This window comes from Canis lupus, chromosome 3, assembly GCF_048164855.1.
Source record: "Canis lupus baileyi chromosome 3, mCanLup2.hap1, whole genome shotgun sequence".
NCBI lineage: Eukaryota > Metazoa > Chordata > Mammalia > Carnivora > Canidae > Canis > Canis lupus.
This window is the reverse complement of record NC_132840.1, coordinates 55,894,871-55,915,780: the sequence shown is the minus strand read 5'-3', so window position 1 is coordinate 55,915,780 and position 20,910 is coordinate 55,894,871. Positions and strand designations below refer to the sequence as shown.

General features: G+C 49.0%; 2 protein-coding genes across 8 annotated transcripts; both read right to left on the bottom strand.

The window, feature by feature from the left end:
• Positions 1-587: 587 nt before the first annotated feature.
• Positions 588-6,808, bottom strand: RPL26 (ribosomal protein L26). 6 transcript variants are annotated; one of them, XM_072821166.1, is made up of 4 exons: positions 6,687-6,808; positions 5,765-5,955; positions 3,898-4,038; positions 588-757 (listed from the first exon to the last, which is right to left on the bottom strand). In XM_072821166.1, exons 2-4 carry the CDS (start codon positions 5,948-5,950, stop codon positions 629-631), a joined length of 456 nt encoding a protein of 151 aa, XP_072677267.1. In that variant the 5' UTR covers positions 5,951-5,955; positions 6,687-6,808; the 3' UTR covers positions 588-628. The 6 variants fall into 6 exon arrangements, with proteins under 6 accessions (XP_072677267.1, XP_072677270.1, XP_072677269.1 ...); XM_072821169.1 differs by having other exon boundaries at positions 5,783-5,955; XM_072821168.1 differs by having other exon boundaries at positions 6,045-6,702.
• A 6,090-nt stretch (positions 6,809-12,898) lies between these two features.
• RNF222 (ring finger protein 222) lies at positions 12,899-20,639 on the bottom strand. 2 transcript variants are annotated; one of them, XM_072812130.1, is made up of 4 exons: positions 20,008-20,639; positions 17,864-17,932; positions 15,911-16,124; positions 12,899-15,319 (listed from the first exon to the last, which is right to left on the bottom strand). In XM_072812130.1, the coding sequence occupies exon 4, from the start codon at positions 15,290-15,292 to the stop codon at positions 14,687-14,689; it is 606 nt and encodes a 201-aa protein (XP_072668231.1). In that variant the 5' UTR covers positions 15,293-15,319; positions 15,911-16,124; positions 17,864-17,932; positions 20,008-20,639; the 3' UTR covers positions 12,899-14,686. The 2 variants fall into 2 exon arrangements, with proteins under 2 accessions (XP_072668231.1, XP_072668225.1); XM_072812124.1 differs by having other exon boundaries at positions 12,899-15,299.
• Between the last annotated feature and the right edge of the window lie 271 nt (positions 20,640-20,910).

Sequence of the window (20,910 nt, the reverse complement as noted above, 5' to 3'; positions counted from 1 at the left end):
TCGGCCCGGGGTGTGATCCTGAATACCCAGGATAGAGTCCCTGCATGGAGCCTACTTCTGCCTCTGCCTCTCTCTGTCATGAGTAAATAAAATCTTAAAAAAAAAAAAAAAAAAACATTCCTTAAAAGTGCAATCTCAGCACTTCTTCTGAGACTGCCACCCCTCGGAGCAGCACCAGCACAAACAAGACGGTAAGGGGGGCGGGGCAGTGGAAATCAGCAGCTCTTGTTCCACACAAGCCTTAGCCCACCGGCAAGACTGAACATTCACACTCTATGCACATCTAGCCGCAGCCCAGTAGCAGTGAGACAGAACCCGTTCAGGAGACACAGGACCCCACAGGGCTTTTTCTCTGGGAGCCACAGTGCCCCCCAAATACTGCCTGCTTCGAAAGGGGGAAACCCCCACTACCTATCAGTCATGATTCCAGGACTGTGTTAATCTCGATTACTCAAGAGCTGGTGCTCAAATGGAAAACCCACTCTACTTGATCAAGCCACAGGACAGGGTGGCCTGCCTCCAGGTGGCAAACCCACTCACTGAGAGGGAGGATTCTTCCCCAAGCACCACACAGAAAGCAAAGGCTCTTCATTTTAAGTTTTTATTTAAAGTCACATATAAGGTTACTTTACTCCTGCATCTTCTCAATGGTTTCTTCCTTATATTTGCCCTTTTCCTTTCCTACTTGGCGAGATTTGGCTTTACGCTCAAGGATCTTTTTGCGGTCTTTGTCCAGTTTTAGTCTAGTGATAACCACCTGCAGAAAAATAAAACATGTCTAAGCTTTCAACAGTTACCAGCTTCTCAAGCTAACCAAAGTCAGACACACGTTTGTTTCTATTGCAATTTGAGGATCATTAAGTTGGAATAGATGTAGCTTCAACCCACAAAACCACAGTATGTTGTGACAAATCTGTTAGAGGCCTCCAGATGATGGTAAATTCTGGTCTTCTGAAGGAAGGTGAGGAAAAGGGTAAGGGGGCACTGAACCAATATAGGTCTGGGAACCTGAACCGAAAGGAAAATCTCTGCCGTCAGAGAGCTTGTATTTCCGCAAACCAATCCAGTGGATGCACACCAGACTTTGATATATAGAAAAACAGGGCAATATGGGGACGCTAAGGACTGCTGCCAAGCAGGGGCTAAATCCTATAGGGTGATCAAACGAGGCCCTACTGACAAGGCTACATACAGACACCTGAAACCTTGAACACAGGATAGTGAGAGACATCAGACCATAAGTACTGTATGATGTCACTAATAGGTGGAAATTGTAAAGTCAAACTTGTGAAAACAAGAATATGGTCAGCAAGAGATGGGGAACAGGACAGATGTTAAGGGTATGAACTTACAGTACAGTAGTGATACATACCCAATATTGTATCATAATCACCAAGCTTGCTAAGATACTTATATAGCACATTAAAAGTGTGAATTATCCCTACAACGGCAATCCCTTTATATACAAATCCTTTTATATACAAATCTATTGAACATCTTACACACCTTTAATTTACACATTATGTTAAATGTATTTCTGTAATAGGAAACATGGGGCACTTGGGTGGCTCTGTCTGTTTAAATGTCTGCCTTTGGCTCAGGTCACGATCTTTCCGGGTCCTAGGATGGAGCTCCATGTCTGGCTCCCTGCTCAGCGGGGAGTGTGCTCCTCCCTCTACCAAAGACATAAATAAAATCCAAAAAAAAAAAAGAAGGAAACAAAAAAGACAAATACCTGAAAAGAAAGGAATACCTAAAGAAAGTGAAGAGTTGCTTTGCTAAAAGTTACAGCAAGTACAAAGGTACAGGGGCAGAACAACTTGGAAGTTTTACAGGTTGTGTTTCTTAATTTTAAGTGTGCCTAAGAATCAGAGAGCTTCTTAACATAGATCCCTGGACCCTGCCCCCTGTCCCCAGTAGAGCTGGGAACAGAATGTGGAATCTACCAGGTGGGCCAGGTGATGCTGCTAACAGAGGACACACCACGATTAACATGGCTGGAAGAGGAGCCAGGAGACCAGTAGACCAAGTCATGAAAAGAGGACATCTACAAGTGGCTGGTGAGGGGATCAAGACCTTGCAGGCCACTTTGATGGGAACAGATGGGATTCTGGATATAACCTGACAGCAGCTAAGGGGGTGGGGGTGAGTGGAGACAAGCTGCCATACAAGGTGAGGATGGCAAATAGTGAACAAATTCAGAAGTCTGAACATATTAGGTTTGCGGTTATCAATTAGAAATCCAAGCTGAAAGGCAAAATAAGCAATTGGGTATTGATATTTGGGTTGGAGTCATCAGCCTTTAGAGGTCTGAATTCCTCAGAATGAAATATAACAGATGAGGACTGAGCCACAGTGAAGGCAATCCTACGCCGTGCTGTCTTGAAAAAACGAAGAATGTATCCTTGGATTGGTGACCAGGACAACAGCCTATCTACTGGTGGACCAAATATAAGACTGGCGATGCCTAGAAAATGGCCCAATTCCTTGCTCTCAGGAGACACACATAGAAGAATTAAAGGGAAGGGTCATCACGCCTGTAATCCTTTGGGGATAGGGCAGGGAGGTAAGGAACATGGGAAAATGCTAGTAGTGAATTCCAGCTCAAAGAGATGCAGGAATTTTGCTCCATCAACCCTTCAACTTTTCTGTAGTTTGAAAAAACAGATTTATGGCAGCACCAGAAGAACTTTTAAAAATTGTTAGAAAAAAACTTGAGACTGCAATATCAGAGAATTCACATTCAAGCCTCAGACAGGCACCTACTATGGCAGACCAGAATTTCTATCCTTGCTCAGACACTACCACTATCGACGAGATCTTAGCTTCTGGGCTTCGCTTTTCCCATTTGTAATGGCTTAATACTTTGCAGGGTCATAAAGTTGCCATACTACTTACTTGGCTTTATTTATTTATTTTTTAAATATTTGTTTTAGGAGGGGAGGGGAGGGGAGGGGAGGGGAGGGAAAAAGGAATCTCAATCTGACTGTGCCGAGCAGGGAGCCCCATAGGGAGGCTCAATCCCAGAATCCTGAGATCATGACCTGAGCCAAAACCAAGAGTCGAATGTTTAACCCACTGAGCCACCCAGGTACCCCTGCTTACTCAACAGGGTATCAGCTCCGTTTACTAGAAAAATTACTGTATTTCTGAGATTTTAAGATTTGTTCACTGTGACTTTTGAGGAAAAAAATACATAAAATATACACGATGACTGTTAAAGACCCCTCGATTTGAAAAAATTTCCAGAACTCCATTCAAATACTGTATGTTTAAGACTAGTTCCTAGCATGGCAAGCCGTGCCCATGTTGGGATGTTGGCTGGACAGGGTCCGGTGTGGACAGCCCCTCTTACCAAAAACGGCTTGGTCAGAAAAGGGGCTACCCCCTTGCCTGTCAAGCAACACAGGGTCGTGGAGAATCTGGTCCTAAACCATTCAGACATCCTGCTTCTGGGTTGGGGCTTTTTTTTTTTTATAAATTTTTATTTATTTATGATAGTCTCACACACACACAGAGAGAGAGAGAGAGAGAGGCAGAAACACAGGCAGAGGGAGAAGCAGGCTCCATGCACCGGGAGCCCGACGTGGGATTCGATCCCGGGTCTCCAGGATCGCGCCCTGGGCCAAAGGCAGGCGCCAAACCGCTGCGCCACCCAGGGATCCCTGGGTTGAGGTTTTGAATGTAGCAGAGTGGCTCCCTTCCCGCGATCTACTGAAAGTCCACGCTTGACACAAGGGTTTGTAAAAGATAAAAGGAAAAAAAAATACTGCGTTCTAGAACCTCTAAAATCAGGGATTCTATTTCTTTGGGACGGCTCTGCAAACAAGCTATCACATTTGCTAACACTTCCGGGAACTTCCTTCTCTACCCTCGAGCATTCTCAATAATACCTACCTTGCTAGGGTGAATGCCCACGTGGACAGTTGTGCCATTTGCCTTCTCTCGCTGTACTCGTTCAATGTAGATGACATACTTCTTCCTGTAAACCTGGACTACTTTGCCGATTTGCTGACCTTTGTAGTGTCCCCGCACAACCTAAATTAAAAAAAAAAAAAAAAAAAAAAAAAACACCCCAGAAATATTAAGATTAACCTTGTGAACCAAGAAAGCTACAAATCATATAAACATCAGATCTGCAAGACCTTTCAATCTTGAAAGACTTAACAGTTAACGGAAACGTGCCAGTAATTCTCTCTGGCTTTAACCTGCAAATAAACCAAAGTATAGTGATGGACAGCGCATCCATCAACTGGTGGTCAATAAGCAGCAGTGGGCTTGGTAAAAGGTTAAAAACGAGCACACTTCAGCTTTTCATAGCAGGTTGACAACAAGGAGCTTTTACTTCATCTCGAAGGAAGCAAGAGGCCATAAAATTAAATCCACAACCCATTCAAACGTCCAACTCAGTGCCAGAGCTGGCAGCAGCAAATACGTATGGGAACCAATTTTTTGTGCTCGCTTCGGCAGCACATATACTAAAATTGGGAACCAATTCTTTCCCAAAGTTTCAGTTTCCTACCCAGGAGTCCTAGTGATCACATTTGTCAGGCAGCAACACAAAGTGCTTCTGCACAGACGGTTCTTTACAGCTGCAGATTTCCTCGCATTACGAGATCTGGAAAACAGAGACTACCTCCCGCATCCACTGGCAATCCTGGCACCAGCACAGTAACAACCAGTGGCTGTTCTCAACCCACACCACTATCTGGGGACTTTTTTTTTTTTTATTTAAATGGGCGTTAACCTCATCCAATAATACTGGGGACAGACAAGCTGCTTTAGAGACTTGCCTGAATCTTATCAACAGCAGCTGCAGGTTACAGCTAAGAAAACACAAAGATCTTCACTTAAACTGATTTGATGAGTTATTTTTTAAAATTTTTATTTTATTTATGATAGAGAGAGAGAGAGAGGCAGAGACATAGGCAGAGGGAGAAGCAGGCTCCATGCACCGGGAGCCCGACATGGGATTTGATCCCGGGTCTCCAGGATCGCGCCCTGGGCCACAGGCAGGCGCCAAACCGCTGCGCCACCCAGGGATCCCCAATTTGATGAGTTATTTACTAGTAAACGTAATACCACCACGTTAAAACTATTGTTCAGTTAGGGCTTCTGCATCTGGGTTCTGATTCAGACAGACTTCTGTAGATTGTCCTCAAATGCATCTTTGGTGACCAACCACACCAAGAAAAGCTCATCACAAAGTAATGTCCTGGGGCAGGCCGCCTGCATGGCTCAGGGGATGAGTGTTGGCATTTGGCTTCAGGCATGATCCCAGGATCGAGTCCCACACTGGGCTCCTTGCATGGAGGCTGCTTCTCCCTCTATATCCCCGGCTCTCTCATGAATAAAATCTTAAAAAAAGCGGGGGGAGGGGGCAATGCCCTGGCTCTGAATCATCTCTCCTCTTCTGATTAATTATGTCCACATTGTGACGTTTGGAACAATCAATACTTTTTCCGGTTAGATTTTCTAAGATTTTATTTATTTAAGAGCGCCAGCGAGACAGTACAAGCAGGGTGAGGGTCAGAGGGAGAAGCAGACTCCCAGATGAGCAGGGTGTAGGACATAAGCCTGGATCCCAGGACCCGGAGATCGTGACCTGAGCTGGAAGGCAGACACTTCACCGACTGAGCCACCTGGGCGCCCCCCACCCCCCGTTTCATTTTTCAGTTTCCTGTTGCAACCCTGCTCTGGTGCATCATTCCCCGAACACAATCCCTCTTCCAGGCCAGATGTGCAGGACATCCGCCAGGATGACCTGTATCACTGCACCCACTTGCACTTCGTCATCCTTCCGGATGGGCATGGACCGCACGTTGTACTTCTGCCTCAACTCTTTGGAAAGCGGGGAAGACATGATCTTCCTGCGAATGTGGGAAGGCGCATTGAAATGCCGCTTACGATTCTTGCTCCGGTCAGAAGTCACAAACGGATTGAACTTCATGTTGGCTGCAGAGAAAAAGCAAAAGACGCGTTAAAAACCCTTAAAGTGATTGCACGATGTGGTCCGGTTTCCAGACAGGTCACAGCAACGTCACCTTGAGAGGGTGAGCAAGCTCAGGACACGGTCACGTTTTCCCGGGATGCTTCCTCCACAAACATACCCGTTCTAGGTCACACCCTCCGAAACTCCGAAATCCCGGCGGAGGAAGTGAAGACAATTCGCACCTCCATGCGTGAGAGCAAACCGGACCCACAAACTCAGTCACTCTACTAGCACGTCATGCTTTGCAAAGACCAACAACGTCCACACGCTGTGAACTCGAGTGAGAGGACACTGAGCTCCCGACAAAGTGCAGCGTTTCCTCCGTCCCCAAACCTGGGAAATCCCGGGTCCCAAAAGCCGCCTGTTGGGCAAGCGGGGCCTGGAAGGCCCCCGGCTTCAACAGAAAGCTATTTCGAGACCATTCTTTAAGAAACGACCCCGACTAGACTTCTCTCCATCCGCACAGAGCCCTTCCCCTCCAGGCGCCGATGCCGAGTTCTCAAATCCCCTCTCCCCGTCCCTTCCCGAGTCCGGCGGCCCTCAAGCTAGCGGGAAAACAGGTCCAGATCATCCTAGCCGCTCTCCCTGGGTGCTATTCGTTCGCCGGAAGAGTATCGGGCCTCTGGGGTCAAAAGACACCGCGCCCGCGAAAGGATGGCCGCGGATTACTTGCACTCGCATCGCCAAAACTCACCTGCGAGCGCCTCAGCGATGGCCGCAGAAGGGAAGAGAGCCACACGCTACTTCCGGTTCTGTAAGTTTACAAGAGATGTCGCGAGACCGATCATCGCCAGGAGCGAGAGAGGCGCGGGATTTGAATGACAAGAGGAAGCTGGGAAAGAAATGGATGACTAGTGCCCCCCGCGGCCTGGAGGGGAACTGCAAGGAGCTGCAAAACCGCGTCTTTCAGACCCTGGTGCCTCCCTGGGCAGGTCCAGGAAGGGTCGTTCCCGGGCAGGTGGCAGGAGCTGCTCAGAGCGTGACTGTCCCCCCGTGCGTGGTGAGGGAGCGGGCGCCCCCTTCTCCGAGAAAGGACAGGTTGTAGTAGCGGCCGCCAGGTGACCGCTACTGAAGTGGGTTCCGTGGACAACGAGCTCGCCAGCCCTTGGATGAGGGGCCGTGGGGCCCGCCCCAGATTCGGCTGCAGCCGCACACCCGCCTTGCGAGGGTGGGGACCCACGATCCTTCCCTCGCCCCAACCCCCGCGCCGGGAGGCCTGAACCTGCATTTCTAACGAGCTCGCAGGTGACGGATGCCCAGGGTGCAGGTCCAAGACCACACTTGGAAGGAGCCTTTGCAAGGGGAGAACTGTGCCCCTAAGTGTTACTGTCCGCTGTCATTCAGTTCAAGGTCTGGTGGAAGCAGGGCAAGGGGGTGTGCTGCCTGCAAACCGCTTCTGGGGCAGGCGGCAGTGCTTGGGGTTAACTCCTGCAGCTTGCCTGGCCGTGCAGCCGGTGGGGGATCCGTTTCCCTCGAATGAATAAAGCATTATCGTTGAATGAATGATGCAGTGTCACACGGATGGAAGACACGCATTTCATGGTCATAATAGGACGTAGTGAGCTTGCTGAGTCCTGGAGACACTTTTCCACTCACTCTACATTTCTAACTCCATATATATATATATATATATATATATATATATATATATATATATATTAAGATTTTATTTATTCATTCATGAGAAACAGAAAGAGAGAGAGGCAGACATAGACAGAGGGAGAAGCAGGCTCCTCACAAGGAGCCAGATGCGGGTCTGGATCCCAGGATCCCCCGGGGGATCACAATGGGCCAAAGGCAGGCACTCAAGCCCCGAGCCACCCTAGCATCTCTTTTAACTACTTTAATCCACCAAATAGCCTTGTGATGCTGGTACAGTATTATCGTTCCCACTGTACAGATGGGATCATTGAGTCACAGAGAAGTGAGAGGAACTTGTACCAATTAAGTTGAACCCATAGGTTATAGATGAACCCATGTAAGCTCTTTCCAGTCCCTTCTGATTCGATCCCAATTTCTAGGACTCCATTAGGTCAAGTCAAAGAGTAAGTAACTTGGGGATGCCTGGGTGGCTCAGTGGTTTAGCGCCTGCCTTCGGCCCAGGGTGTGATCCTGGAGTCCCAGGATTGAGTCCCACACGGGGGTCCCCGCAGGGAGCCTGCTTCTCCCTCTGCCTGTGTCTCTGTCTCTCTGTGTGTCTCTCATGAATAAATAAATAAAATAAAAAAAAAGAGTGAGGAAACATGTCTTTGAGGAGCCAGAGTTAAGTCAGTAAAGAACACAGGGTTTTCATGATTTAAAAAAGTTGTGTTTTAAATATACTGTCAACAGCCCCAGATTTTATTCTTAATTGAAAAATTCAGTGAGACTACCTCTATTGCAATTCTTTTTTTTTTTTAACTTTTTAAAATGTAAACTCTACACCCAACATGGGGTTCAAACTCACCATGCCAAGATCAAGAGCCATATGCTCCAGGACTGAGCCAGCCAGGTGCCTCTGCAATTCTTTCCAACAAATGTTTATGGAGCGTCTTTTGCTGCCATCCCTAAACTGGACACTGGACTTAAAAAATGAAATTAGTTAGAGCTTCTACTTGCAGGAAGCTCATTGTCTAAGAGGAGAGATAAACAGTGAAACTAGCATTCATGGGACCCCAGGAAAAGTGCTTTATGAGCTGGCTGCCCTTGGTGGGGTTTTTTTCTTCTTTTTGAAAGAGAGAGAGCACAGGGGCAGAGAGAGGGTTAAGCAGGTTCCATGCTAAGCCCATTGCTGGGCTGGTTCTCATCATCCTGACATTATGACCCTGAGCTCATGACCTGGGCCGAAATCGAGAAGTGGCTGCTTAATGGACTGAGCCACCCAGGCGCCCCACTTTTACTAGTTCTGTGCTTCAGGAATAGGAGAGCATTCTGGGGTCAGGGAAGACTTCTGGGGTGAGATCACCCTTGGCTGAGTTTTGAAGAATGTTAAAGTTAGCTTCATGAGGCAGTAGGAGTAGCTCTCAGGAAGGCTTGCAGCTGTGAAGCAGCATGACGTGTTGTCTCCCGGAGCTAGGTCCTTGTGGCTGGAGTGAGCAGCGTTCAGAGAAAAGCCCATGAGGCTCCCACCTGATCTGAATTTCATTTGGCAGCTGAAAGTTACAGGGAGATGCTCAAGGCTCCTGCCTTCCTACCTTGTCTTCCTCTCTGGTCTTCACAGACTCATCCTCTCCCTTTTTGTTCTTATTAGATTCCCTAACCCCCTCTTTTCTTTCTTTCTTTCTTTCTTTCTTTCTTTCTTTCTTTCTTTCTTTCTTTCTTTCTTTCTTTCTTTCAAGTGTTATTTATTTAAGTAATCTCTATGCCCAATGTGGGACTCGAACTCACAACCCCAGGATCAAGCATTGCATGCTCTTCTGATGGAGCCAGCTGGTTGCCCATTCACCCCCACTTCTTCGGGTCTCCCCTAGCCTCTTCCTCTCTTCCCACAAAGGCCCTCTCTGTTGTCTCATCATCCTCATCATTCTCTGCTGTTGCCCTTCCCTCTGGAGGCCTCCTTAGCTCTCTCTCCCCATGCAACACTGAGTCATTGAAATTAAACCTTCAGGCCACCATTTGGACAGCACAGCCACTTTGTGTGGTGCGAAGATTGCCAGGGTACAAATTGCATGCACAGATGCAAATTACTGGTGGCCTTGTTGTGAAGTCTGTTTACCTGCATAAATGTCTTGGCTCAGCTCTGCATGATCCTCTGGCCACCTAGCCTGGCTGCCCCTCCACTTCCTTACATGTCTCTTACATGATTTGACAAAGGTCCTTTTATTTATTTTTTTAAAGATTTTATTTGTTTATTAGAGAGAGAGAGCACAGCAGGGGGAGAGGGAGAAGCAGGCTACCCGCTGAGCAGGGAGCCCAATGCGGGACTCCCTCCCAGGACCCCGAGATCATGATCTGAGCTGAAGGCAGACGTTTAACCCACTGAGCCACCCAGGTAACGGTGGTGGCTTTTAAATGGACTCTGTCAGGTTGTTTTGAGGCTGGTCTTTGCGAAGCCCTAAGACAAACTGGCTATTCAGATTCTACATCTACATCCCTTGGACTAAACTTTTTTTTTTCTAGACACCAAACCATCCCATTTCTTCCTTCCTTTCTCCCTGCTTTCCTGCCTTCACTCATGCATTCTTCAAAGATCTCTCCAACTCTTACTCTTTACCAAATCCTATGCCATGCAAGCTTCATATACAAAGACCAGTAAGATACAAAGACCAGTGAGATCTAGCCTCCCTTGAAGGGGCACGGTGTCTAGAAGGAAGAAATGGCTCTGTCAACAAATGGGCATAACACAGCGTCCCTGGGAAGATGACGGGATGCTGTCCATTTTTTATATTAAAATTATTCATTCATTCATTCACTCATTCATTCATTCATTCATTCATGAGAGGCACACAGAGAGAGGCAGAGGGAGAAGCAGGCTTCCTGCGGGGAGCGTGATGTGGGACTCAATCCCAGGACCCCAGGGATCACACCCTGAACCGAAGGCAGATGCTCAACCACTGAGCCACCCAGGTGCCCCAGGATGCAGCCAATTCTAACTGAAGTTGGATGTGGTGAGATTTCTACAGGCGAACACTTAAACTGTTTCTGGAAAGCTGGGTGAGAGTTTTTCAGGTAGACAAGAGGGGAAATATGTTCCAGGTAGAGGGAGCCACCCAAGCAAAGGCCTCGAGTCCTACACCAACAGAACTTGTTGGATCTACAAATAGTTTGTGTTGCGAATCAGTTTGTCTCAGGTAAGAGGAGGATGAGGGAAGTTGTGAGGACGAGGCCAGGTTATTCTGCCCCCCCCCCCACAAAAAAAGGACATCTGGACTGATGAGGGTGTCAAAGGGAGAAGTGAAGAGACTCACAGGGCTGTCTGAGTCATTGCAGGCTTTGCTGAGGGTGGAGGTCATGGGATGGTATCTGAGGGGCATAGAGACTCCTGGGAATCCTGGCCCAGGGCTCACCAGAAATGTATGGATCCTTACATTTAGCTTGGTAGGCTTATACTGTGCAAGTACTTATTAAAAGTAAAGGTTAGGGACGCATGGGTGGCTCAGTGGTTGAGCATCTGCCTTCAGCTCAGGGCATAATCCAGGGGTCCTGGGATCGAGTCCCACATCGGGGTCCCCGCAGGGAGCCTGTTTCTCCCTCTGCCTCTCTCTGTGTGTCTCTCATGAATAAATAAAATCTTAAAAAAATAAAATTAAATTAAAGATTATTGTGAGAGGAGGTAGCAAAGTGTGTGTGCATAATCCCAGGCATTCATCCACCCGTCTATCTACTTATCTAATGGCATCTTTCTGGAGTGTCCTGACCTCAGGGTGGTTGCTTAAAGCAAAAGCTTATACTTGACAAAGGAAAAGAAGGCAGAGAAAAATCCAAACGGGCACATTAAATGATCCAGCCCAAAGATGTCCATAGGAACTGAGAAACACTGAGTCAAATATGAAGCTTTTTTTTACCTCCTTCCTGTTAAGCAGGAGATGTCACACCTCTAACCAGACAAGCCAGCCCTGCCAAACTGGTCGGTAGCTGACACTCTTGAGCTGCAAGTAGGGGTAGTCAGGTAGTCAGGGGCAGTTCTTGGATGTTCTTGGGGCCAGCACCTCATGGAGTAACAAGTGTGGATGCTGAAAATATCCCTAGCATCGGATAGCATTTTTCAATTTAATTTTTGAGTAAGTAGTACCTTTGCTTGTTTCAGAAAGTATCAAAGCGGGGGCGCCTGGGTGGCTCAGTGGGTTAGGCATCTGCCTCAGATCATGGTCTCAGGGTCCTGGGATCGAGACTTGCATCTGGCTCCCTGCTCGGTGGACCGTCTGCCTCTCCCCCTGCTCATGTTCTCTCTCTCTCTCTCTAAAGAATTTTTTTTTCTCCAAAGAGTTTTTTAAAAAAGTATCAAAGGGAAGGAAAAATCACCCCCGTCTTGTCCCATCAGTTATCATCCCCTTGCACAGTTAATCACCGTGACTAGTTTTTTTTGCGATCTTCTCAATTTCTTGATGCATAAATAAGCACATAGGAATGTGAGGGGCACCTGGGTGGCTCAGGGGTTGAGCATCTGTCTTTGGCTCAGGTTGTGATCCTGGGGTCCTGGGATGAGTCCCACATCGGGCTCCTCACAGGGAGCTTGCTTCTCCCTTTTTTTTTTAAATTTTTTTTTAATTTTTATTTATTTATGATAGTCACACACACAGAGAGAGAGGCAGAGACACAGGCAGAGGGAGAAGCAGGCTCCATGCACCGGGAGCCCGACGTGGGATTCGATCCCAGGTCTCCAGGATCGCGCCCTGGACCAAAGGCAGGCGCTAAACCGCTGCGCCACCCAGGGATCCCTTGCTTCTCCCTTTGCCTGTGTCTCTGCCTCTTTCTCTGTGTCTTTCATGAATAGATAAATAATATTTTTAAAAAAGCACACATAGGAATGTGAATTCTTACTCCCCCCACCCTTCCACAATGTTCCACACTGTGTTTTTCCCATTGGCCACTGTACCTTGGAGATACTCTGTGGCAATATCCACAAGTTGATCTAGAGGATACATTTCTAGGATAGGACTTTCTGGATCAAAAGGTGGAAATGTTGATAGCTAATGTCAAATTTCCCTTCCCAGGGGCTTTACCCATATACATCCCACCACCGAACCTGCTTTCCTTCCTTTGGCGGCAGAGTGGGTTTTGAGTCCTTCAGGGTTTGACAGGCTAACAGGTGAAAGTTGGGACACCTGTAGAAGTTTTAATTTACATGTCTTTCACAAGTGTCACCGACTAGATGCTTAAGATCCATTTGCATTAGTCTTTTCTGAGCTGTCTCTTTCATCTAATGTGGATTATCCGGAAAGTCCAAGCTCAGCGCTTTGCACGTGCATCGGTGATGTCTCTGCAATCTTTGAGAAAATATACATATACCTTTATTTATAAAATAGCCATTCGACATTCTCTGAAAATAAAAGAAGTGCCGTCTGGGAGTCACCTCTGAACAATATGAAAACACTGCGGGTATTTTGAAATCAACTTTTGGCAAATGCAACGGAATCTGAGAATCACATCCCCAGAAATTCATGACGTTGTTTAAAGCAGCCTGGCTGAGGTTAAAACAAGACTCATTGGAGTCTTTGTAAATTTAGCATTTTTAGTCCTATAATAAATATATTTCCCATGAACCCACCTGTATCCCTCCCCAAATAGCACCTATGTGCTTCTCTAGTCTTGAAAAGAGCATAAAGAAGACCATAAGTGTTTTCAATCAGCTCTCCATGTGTCCCAAATATCCCCTCTGGGGGGGAACCCCATTCCCCAGGGGTCCCCAAATGGGTCTGGGGACTTGGGAACCAGATAAAAGGCAGGGTGCTGTTTCTTTCCCCACCGATAGCGACCTTTGCCGAGGGAGGTATAAGTTGCAGGGGGACTTAGCTGCTGGCACGCCTGGCTTGTGAACAACCACCTGTTTGAGAGAGGATCTGGAAGTTTTTGTTGTTTTTAATTCAAAAATAAAGATCATGGCCCTTACTAAATAGAAAACAGCTGTCTGCAAGTGACTTGCCCCACAGGCAAGACCCAGTCTGAGGCTTCTTGAGTGGCCGTCCCTGCGGAGCCCTAGCACAGCCCAGGGTGGGGTTGGCAGGAGCTGGGGTTCAGCATTTGTTGAGACAGTGGCGTCCCTGACAAGCACACCCATCCTTGCCCAGCTGGGAATCCGCCCAGGGAAACTGGCCCAGCTGGTGTGGCCTCTAATAAGTGGTTGGGTCATGAGGAGGAGGAGGAGGACCTGGGCTAGGAAGGAGTGGGGGCAGCCCCTAGGGGTTAATTTGCCCGCATAGCTCTCCGCTGACTCAAGTCTCGGCCTTCAGGCTCCCCCTGTGCTCCTGGCCCACCAGTCCATCCTTGGGAACTCCAGGATTCAAACTTTGGACCACTCCTTGGGCTTGGGAGGCTTGCAGAGACCTCTAGCCTCCACTCCTGTGCCTTGATGTTGCCACATTCCCCAGGATGATGCTTTCCTGTCATGTCCCCCAGAAATCCTAGGCCACAGCCTCTGAGATCAGCTTCTCCACCAGCGAAGACCTTACAGGCTGGTGATTTGGGGGCGGGAAGGCATATACTTGCCCAGCTGTAGGCTCATGGGTGGTTGCTGAGATCCTGGGAAAGGTGCTTTGACCCCTGAGCCACTCCTTCTGTTTGTTCCTGCGAGCCAGCTAGAGAAGCCTGGGTGGGAACTCTGACCTGGACGAGTCCTGCCTTGGAGCCCCCATCCAGCCACTATAGGGCCCCATCTGGCCCCACCTGGCTTCAGGTGGGTCACCTGGCAGATAGGGACCACATCTCAGGGCTGGTGACCCCATAGTACGAGGGGGACCACCTGTCTTCCCACCTTGCTCAGTTCCAGCCTGGAGGAGGGGGAAGTATCTTTTGAGGATAGCCCCCCATCCAGGGGGGGACATAGCTGTTGCTCCCAGAAAGGGTTGGCACCCCATTTTGTACCCTGGATGCATGGAGTTTGGGTTTGGGCCCAGAGCTCAGCTCCAGCCGTAGAGATCATCAGCGCCCAGCCTCCCCCCATGGGGCAGGTGGTGTGGGAGGTGGGGACGCCATCCAGGGTCCAGACTGCTGGCCCTGGGGTCTCGCCCCATCCAGGCCCCACCTCCCCCGCCAGCTACACTCAGCCCAGGGTGGCGCTCAGGCCTGCTTCCTCACCAGCAGCACCCAGGGCAGGATGGCGGCCACCACAGCCACCACTGCGACGAGCGTGATGAGCAGCAGGGCCCGTGAGCGGCAGCAGAAGGCCCGGCCTGCACTGGGGGCCGGTGACGCCTCAGACAGCTCGGCCAGGCTGCGGCGGGGCAGCACGCTGTCCTGCTCCCCCAGGGGCATCCCGTGGCGGCTAATGACAAAGACCTGGGGCTCCCGGACCAGGCCAGGTGGCGGGTCTGAGGGGGGCTGGGCGCCCTGGCTGGGGGCCGGCCTCCACACCTGGGGGTTCGTGTGGCCCAGGGCGTCGGGCAGGCCCATGGGCACGGCCAGGGTCTGCGAGCTCCGGTCCAGCACCGAGGGCCAGCGGGAGCTCTTCTTGCTGAGGAAGGTGACGTAGCGGCAGATGGGGCAGACGATGGTCCTCTGGACCTGGCCGTCCACGCGGGTGGAGAGCAGGTACTTGACCAGGCAGTCGTGGCAAAACACGTGGCCGCAGCTCAGCGTGCGGCTGGCGCCCTCCAGGTCGCGGAACTTCTCGTAGCACACGGGGCACTCGCTGCCCGAGCTGTCTTTGCTCTCTCCTTCGGACATGGCCACTCTGCCAAGGCAGGGCCTTAGCTGCGGGAGGGAAGGGCCGGGAGCTGCCAGCCCTCTCCCTCCTTCCCAACTCCCTCCCACCTGCCTTCTGCCCCCCTCTCTCTTGTCCTCCTCTGCTGCCCCTCCCCAAGTGCCTACTCGGCTTACACTGAGACTAGGACCTAGGGCCCAGGCCCCTTAGGAGGAGATGAGGGGGGCACCTCTACAAGGGGCTTTGGGAGACCCATAAGGAGCAACTCCAGCCCCGGGAAACTGGTTCGAGGTACATGGAATGTGTTGAAGTCTGACCTCCCTGATACCTCACCTGGGCACACTGACTTGGTGAGGTCATCACCTCACCTCTTCCTGCTTGGATGCCTGCAGTGAAGGCAGCAGGACCCAGTTCCTAGGGGAAGCAGGCAGCTAAGCCGATGCTCCCCCAGACTCAGCCCGGTCTCCAGTGTGGCTGTCCCCAGAGTGGTCATTTCCTAGAAGATCCTCTGCTGCTCCTCTATCTCCCTGCTCAGGGATTGGCTGATCCATTGGATCGCATCCAGCCATTGGATTGCATTCCTCTGTGCTAAGCGTGGCTATAAAGCAATGACTGTTTTGAAAATAAAGCTCAGAACTTACACATCCAAATGCCTGCTGGCCCTCTGTGTAGTCACGGCAGGGAGCTGTGGGCTCGTACCTCCGCCTGCCACAGCTCACTCATTCTTCAGATTCTTACTGCGCTGCCTGAGGCAGTGAGAGAGAACCTCCTGGTTAACCTTGGCAAAGGCAGATTTTCATCCTTCGAGGATGTGTCTGATATGTTGGAAATGGCCAAAGTCACTGGGATCGAAGCCTGGTGAGAAAGTACAGGAGTGATCAATGGCATGATACTGTTTTAAATTGAAGATACAGTCACCATAAAGTAATTAGGTGGGTTTTAAACATAATCTGAGACCCCAAAGGTGTTCTCAGCAACAGCAGAATTGTTGGATTAAGTACACAGCTCCTCAAGATGCTGGCTTTGAAGGCAGACACCAGATGTCCAGATGTATGTCCAAGTGTCCTCACTTAAGAGTCCAAATGTCCTCACTTAAGATTCCCCCATATCAGGGCACCTGGGTGGCTCAGTGGTTGAGCATTCTGGGATCAAGTCCTGCATCAGGCTCATCTCAGGGAGCCTGCTTCTCCCTCTGCCTGTGTCTCTGCCTCTCTCTGTGTCTTTCATGAATAAAGAAATAGAATCTTAAAAAAAGTCCCCTGTATCATAACTGTGTAGACTAAACTCATCTAGGTTAGCCTCTTTAGAAGGAATTGTGATCACCTGTCTTTGACATTTTCTTCCATCAAGGATGTAGACAAAAGACACCTGAACACACTGACAAATAGAACTCTGTGCCAGCCCCTAGACTCAAGAGATGACATAATGGGAACCAGATCAGTTACTAGAAAAAACTGTAGTTTCTCAAATCATAAATCTTTTGGCATCTCTCTCCTCTCTTGGCTTGGTCCTAAGTGCATTTTGCCAAGTTGAAAATGCCCCATAAGGAATAAGGAGCAAAAATATGTAAAGGTGGGGATGGGGGAACTGGGACCTTGAAGACAGCTCCAAAACCTTTTCAAGCTTTGGTCTCTGGGTGATCAGTGTGGCCCCCAGGCTGGGGGTGAGGGTTTCAAATGTTCAGACTCTGGAACTGAGTTCAAATCCTTGATATACCTATTATTGTCTGTATGACCTCAAGCAAATTGTTTAACCTGAGCCTGTTCCCCATCTCTAAGATGGGGGTAATAGTATTGTTTTCCTCTCAGAGTTGTTCAGAGTAATTTTTTTTTTTGAGATTTCATTTATTTGAGAGAGACAGTGAGCATGAGCAGGGGGAGTAGTAGCAGGAAAGGGAGAAGCATACTCTCTGCTGAGCAGGGAGTCCAATGTGGGTCTTGATCCCAGGGCCCCAGGATCATGACTCGAACCAAAGGCAGATGCTTCACCTACTGAGCCACCCAGGTGCCCCTGGAGTTGTTCAGAGTATTAAGTAAGCTAATATGAGTGAAGAGTTTGGCACACAGTACATGCTTAACAAATGGTAGATGTCATTGTTAAGGCCAGCCAAATCCTCTAGCATCTATCTTCTTCTTCTTTCCAGTTGTTCTTATTATGTAGATGACTAAAAAAAAAAAAAGTAACGCACATCTCTGACAGAGGGAAGCCCCCGTCAAATTAGAGTAACTATACAAGATGATGAAGATCTGTGGCTCCCGGGGCAGACTGGACAACAGGTTCAAGGAGGGATTAGATAAATGATGGGCAGTAGATAACAATCAAGATGGTGAATCCAATGTTTCTGTCATTTCTGTTTCATAACACACTTGCAGATGTCTAAACTAAACTGGGGTTTTCTCAAGGATGACCATGATTCTCTTAAGCCAACTTCTAATATGTCCTCCTGTATCTCACAGTGCCCCACAGGCATATGGCAGCAGTTCCATCCATCCATTGATCCGTTGATCCCTCCATTCTCCCACCCACCCATCCACCCATCCATCCAATTATTCAATAAATAGTTATTGCGCTCCTGCTGTGTGCTAGGTACTGACCTTTGGCATCGAAGATAAGCCGGTTCAAGAAGGTCCTTCATGAAACTTTAGAGTAGTGGATATGTATAACTGGTTTTGAAAAAGAGATTTTTTTAAAAAATTTTATTTATTTATTCATGAGAGACACGCAGAGAGAGAGAGAGAGAGAGAGAGAGAGAGAGAGAGGCAGAGGGAGAAGCAGGCTCCAGACAGGGAGCCCGATGTGGGACTCGATCCTGGGTCTCCAGGACCAGGCCCTGGTCTGAAGGCGACATTAAACCGCTGAGCCACCTGGGGTGCCCAAGATTTTTTTTTTAAAAGAAGGAATGGTGATAGGTAGCTGAAGTTGTTTGAGTAACTGAGAAGTAGGTATCAAGGTAGGCAAGAGAATTAAAGCAGATAGTTAAAGAATGCTAGGGGAAGGAAGGGCTTTTGAGGTCATTTAGTCAAATCTAGTCTTATAGGGGAGCAGAGGTAGGTCCAGAGAGGAGGAAATGACTTGGGTGAAGTCACTTGGGGAAGGTGACAGAGAGGGAGATGGCAGAGAGAGAGAGAAGGACGGAGAGAGGAAATTCTATAGATGACATAGAGAACATTAGAGGGTTGTAAGTAGCTATGTAGCTGAGTCAGGAAGCACTATCCTCCTCAGGAGGAGCAGGGGAGGGGGGAGGAGAGCCTCTAATAGTCATTGGAGTTTGAAGAAAAGTAAAAGGGATCCAGGGATGCAGAAGACATTCCAGGTCCCCACTGGTGGCCTCCCTGGGCAATCCTTTCTTCTTCCTAGGCTTCAGAAGAGGCACGTCACTCATGCCTGGACAGTGCCACCCATCCCCACCTTCTACTCACTTCTCTTTCTCAGTCTTTCCCTGCCCACTCCCTCTCATTCTCTTGATTCCACTCATTCTTGCTCCTTGAGTTCTTCTCCTGGGCATGCCTCTGTCTTGGGTGCTGGGGCCAGGGTGAAGGCAACAGAAGAAATGCAAGGACCATGCTCTAGTTTGGGTGCACTCTAGCTCAAATACAACATGAGACGTTCTATGCCAAGAGGCAACCCCACTGGTGCTTTAGGAAATGGTGGGAGAGGAGGGCTGGAAAGTCTTTCTAGGTGAGGTGGGACCAGTGTCGAGCTAGTAATAAATAATTATAACAGCGACCATTTATTGAACACTAATTATGTGCTTGGCATGTCGCATCCCTTCCTCATGCAATCCTGACAACAATTCTGGGAGGTAGATATTATCCTCATTTTACAGATGAGGAAACTGAGGCCCAGGGCTTAAGTAACTTCTTCAAAGTCACACGGCTGGGGCAGGATAGACCCAGGGCGCTAGGGATTGCCAACTCTAGTGGGGGTTTGGATGTGCCTCCAAAGGAGAGCAGGGTGATGGAACAGGAGGTCCCAGCCCTCATACCTGTGCAGAAATACTGATTTAACAAATATCCACAGGGGGCACCTGGGTGGCTCAGTGGTTGAGTGTCTGCCTTCGCCTCAGGTTGTGATCCCAGGGTCCTGGGATCGAGTCCTGCGTAGGGATCCCCGCAGGGAGTGTGCTTCTCCCTCTTGCCTATGTCTCTGCCTCTCTCTCACGAATAAATAACTAATTTTTTTTTAATCCACGAATGAAAATACCTTCTGGGAGCTCCAGAATCCAGCTTTTTTTATGTCTAGCATATCTTGTAAAGTGGTTTGAAAAAAAAAGAAAAAGAGGAAAAGATTAAACTTGCTTTACCTTGGTAAAGTCCCTCCTGAGAGTGACTCTAAACAAGGTTGCCACTCCAGCCACTTGTGAGGCAAGGATTGGGCCCGCCAAGGGGCGCTGACCTCATGAAGCCCCAGTGCCCCACTTCACCCAGAGCAGCAGCCTATCGAGAGGGCTGTTTGGGGGAATCATCAGCCCAGGAGATTCCTGCCTCCCCACTTTGGGACTGTGAGCCCCTGAGGCAGAGAGATGCTTCTGGGCTTCCCTCCTGGATTTCCAAAGCGAAGCCCTGTGGCTTCGGTTGTGACCACTCCCCTAGATACCACACACACACACACACACACACACACACACACACACACACACTCCCACACCCCTGTGGCATTCCAGTTTCAGTCCAGAACCTCGCCACGCTCTGGCTGGATCCCACTCCTTCCCCGCCCCCAGCCAGGCCCCCAGACTCACTTTGCTGGGATCAGCATCCACCTCTCCACCACGTCCTCCGCGGAGCAGATCTGAGCCACCCACAGGTGCTGGGCAGACAGCACGTCTTCCTGCTGCTGTTACTGTGACAGCCGCCGCTGAGGCATTTCCTAATGACTGAGCAGGTCTGGAGGACAGTGGAGGGAAGTGAATGTCGCCCAACCCGTTTGAGGCCAGGAGGCTCTTGGCGTTGCCCAGGGCTTTGGCAGCTGCTGGAGTCAGGTGATCTTGACAAGGATGTTCGGAGAGGAGCCCCCAATCTGAGGGGGAGCCCAGGGATGAGTCTCCCAGTGGAGGCAGTGACCCAGGACCCAGGGTGGGCTCCCTATGGGTGGGTCTCCCAATTCCAACAATAAGAAATTTATCCTCATGGTCCTTCACCCTCCCGGACCCATTTCAGTGATCCTCTTCTCAAACCCCTGCTCCGCTGCCATGCACTGGATGGGGGGGGGTCACATCAGCCTCAGGGAGGCCACAACACCCAATATCATATACAAATATCTGGGTGGTGTGTCCTTATGCATTTGCCATTCATCGAACACTCAAAGAGACTCAGAGCTCCCAAGACCAAACACCATGGGGGTAAAGAATGAGGCAGAGTAAACCAATGAATTAGAAACATGAACCTAAAAAAAAAAAAAAAAAAGAAACATGAACCTGCCTGGAAAGAAATCCCTGACATCATGGGGAATAGGGATACATTTCCAAACAATTTGTAAAATACGATTCTATTTATGGAAATTATATATTTTTTATAGAGAAAAATCTGGAATATGATATATCAACCTTGAAAGTAGTTATCTCTGGAGGGACTTTCTAACTTATGCATTTCTGTGGTATTTGAATGTTCATCCTGCTTATTTTGTGATGAGAAATAAATAAACA